Genomic DNA, 2,368 nt, shown 5'->3' with positions numbered 1-2,368 from the left:
ATCACATGGTGAAGTTTGCAGACGACACCACGGTGGTGGGCCTCATCAGAGATGACAACGACCAGGACTACAGAGAGGAGGTGGAGCAGCTGGTGGACTGGTCCGGTCTCACTGTGTGGTGTGGAGGCTGCAGCGCCTCAGACTGGAAGAAATTGAGAAGAGTGGTGAGAACAGCAGAGAGGATCATGGAGGCTCCTCTTCCCTCCATTGAAGACATTTCATCCCAGTGCTGCGTGTCCCGTGACATCATCAATGACCCCTCACCCCCCCACCATGCTGCCCTCTGGGAAGAGGCTTCCCAGCATTCAATGCAGGACCAGCAGGTTCTTCCCCACCGCCATCAGAATGATGAACTGATGTGTAAAACTTTAAATCACAGACTCTGCATCACACTGATGACACCAAACCAACAATACTGCAGATTTGCACCATATATATTAATGCTCTGAACTTCCATATCAATGCATTTTTTGCACCATGTTTTTTCTCCCACACTGTCAACAATAAAAGTTTTCTAAGTCATTCTAAGTCTAAGAAGGAAGGCAGCATTATCCAGATGGCGAAGCCAAAGTTGGTGTGAAGGAGATGTTCAGGCGTCCGGGGCAGAAGATCACAGATCCGAAGAAGCACTGAAGGGAAATCCAGGAAGGTGTCAGGAAGCAGATCGAGGTTCAGTAAACAGGAGCTTGAAGACAGGTCAGACAAACAGATCAGAATGGAACAGGCAAGCTCAGAGGTCCAAAGCCTGAACGGGTCAAGATCAGGCAATCAGAAACACTAAGACATGGTAGAAGACTTTCACCAAGGGCTCAAATAAACTGGTACTGATGACTGGAAGAAGGCAGTTTAAAAAGAAGCTGGAAGCCAGTCATCAGTACCAAGATCAAGACAGCTGCTGCTAAAACAGTCACAGATATGTTCATCATCAGTGAGAACATCCTGTTTCAACACGTTTCATTTATCAGACCAAAGGAACGCAGGGTCCCTTCAGATGTCCCTCTGATTTTCTTCATTTGCTCTGTGTTGACAGGAGAACCCGTACCTGTGCAGCGATGAGTGTGATGCCTCCAGCCCTGACCTGTCTCACCCTCCTCAGCTAATGGGGGACAGGGAGAGAGGTGGGCTTATCACCTATTGGCAGACAGTCACCTGGTCCAGGTATCCTGAGCCTCTATTGGCTAACATCACTTTGTCATGGAACAAGAGCCTGGAGGTGGTTGATGACATCATCATTACCTTTGAATATGGGAGACCAACCAGCATGGTGCTGGAAAAATCTATGGACAAAGGTAAGGGGACACCTGGACCACATCTGGTCCCTCTGAGGGCGAGGGTAGAAGCAGAAAGTTGTTTATTCAACAGAAACCAGCACATTTAAACCAGGAGGTCACATGTTCATATAACATTAAAAAAACACAGATGGTTAACCTAGAAATCAGCCGGAAACACCTGAAGGATCAGTGTTGGTTCATCCGAGGTTTCTCATCCAAGCTTCATGCTGCAACACAGAGCTACAATCATTGAAAGTGGTGCTTTTTGTCCTGCAGGTGTGACATGGCAGCCGTATCAGTACTACGCTGACGACTGCCTGGAGTCCTTTGGCATGTCGCCTAAACAGGTCTCTGACTTAGCACCAACAAACCTCACCCGGGTTATCTGCACTGAGAAGTACTCCCGCTGGGTTGGGGCCAAGGTGAGTAACTGAATCTGCAACTGGTCTCTCTGGGGAAACTTCTAAAGGACTCTTTGAACGCTCTGCTGATTGATGTCACTGTTTGTAACAAAAACTGCTCCAGGAGGAGAAGAATGTGGTGTTTGAGGTGCGTGCTCGGTTCAGCGTGTTCGCTGGTCCAAAGCTTATCAACATGGATGCCCTTTACACCCGGATGGAGACCATGAAGGGTCTCAGAGACTTCTTTACCTTCTCCAACCTGCGGCTGCGACTCCTCCGCCCTGCATTGGGAGGAACCTACGTCCAGAGCGACAACCTTCTGAAGTACTTCTACGCCATCTCTAACATTGACATACCTGCCAGGTGAACCAAGTCAGCAGTTCTTGACACGTTCAATCATCCCATCAACAGAATCCAACCATGACTAGTGTCGTAGGGAAAAAGTATTCAACTATTCACCCCAGTTAAATAAACAGAGATTGATGGATTTTACTCAGTCGGCACTTTTATTCATATCTTTTCAAGGCGACATTTTGAACGTTGTCTGCAGAACAGCTGGTCCTCAACACATCAGGTGGACTACTGATGTGTTAATTAACCAATCAGAGGGGATTATTCTGCCCCTTTATTCTGATTTGTTTTGTTGAAGCTTTTCCTGGTTCCTTCCAGATGAGCTCAGATCACTTTCTTTTGATG

General features: G+C 47.5%; 1 protein-coding gene across 1 annotated transcript in view; it reads left to right on the top strand.

Moving 5' to 3' along the window:
• The window catches only part of LOC107105013 (netrin-G2-like), an 18,613-nt gene that overhangs the window by 13,506 nt on the left and 2,739 nt on the right, over positions 1-2,368 (top strand). Inside the window, exons 3-5 of the mRNA XM_015405130.1 lie at positions 1,031-1,289; positions 1,548-1,693; positions 1,797-2,035. Coding sequence (XP_015260616.1) covers positions 1,031-1,289; positions 1,548-1,693; positions 1,797-2,035 — 644 coding nt within the window. The remainder of the gene's footprint in view (positions 1-1,030; positions 1,290-1,547; positions 1,694-1,796; positions 2,036-2,368) is intronic.

The sequence above is a fragment of the Cyprinodon variegatus genome, unplaced genomic scaffold, assembly GCF_000732505.1.
Source record: "Cyprinodon variegatus isolate N-32 unplaced genomic scaffold, C_variegatus-1.0 Scaffold2005, whole genome shotgun sequence".
NCBI classification, from domain to species: domain Eukaryota; kingdom Metazoa; phylum Chordata; class Actinopteri; order Cyprinodontiformes; family Cyprinodontidae; genus Cyprinodon; species Cyprinodon variegatus.
This window is presented reverse-complemented; position numbering and strand designations above follow the sequence as displayed.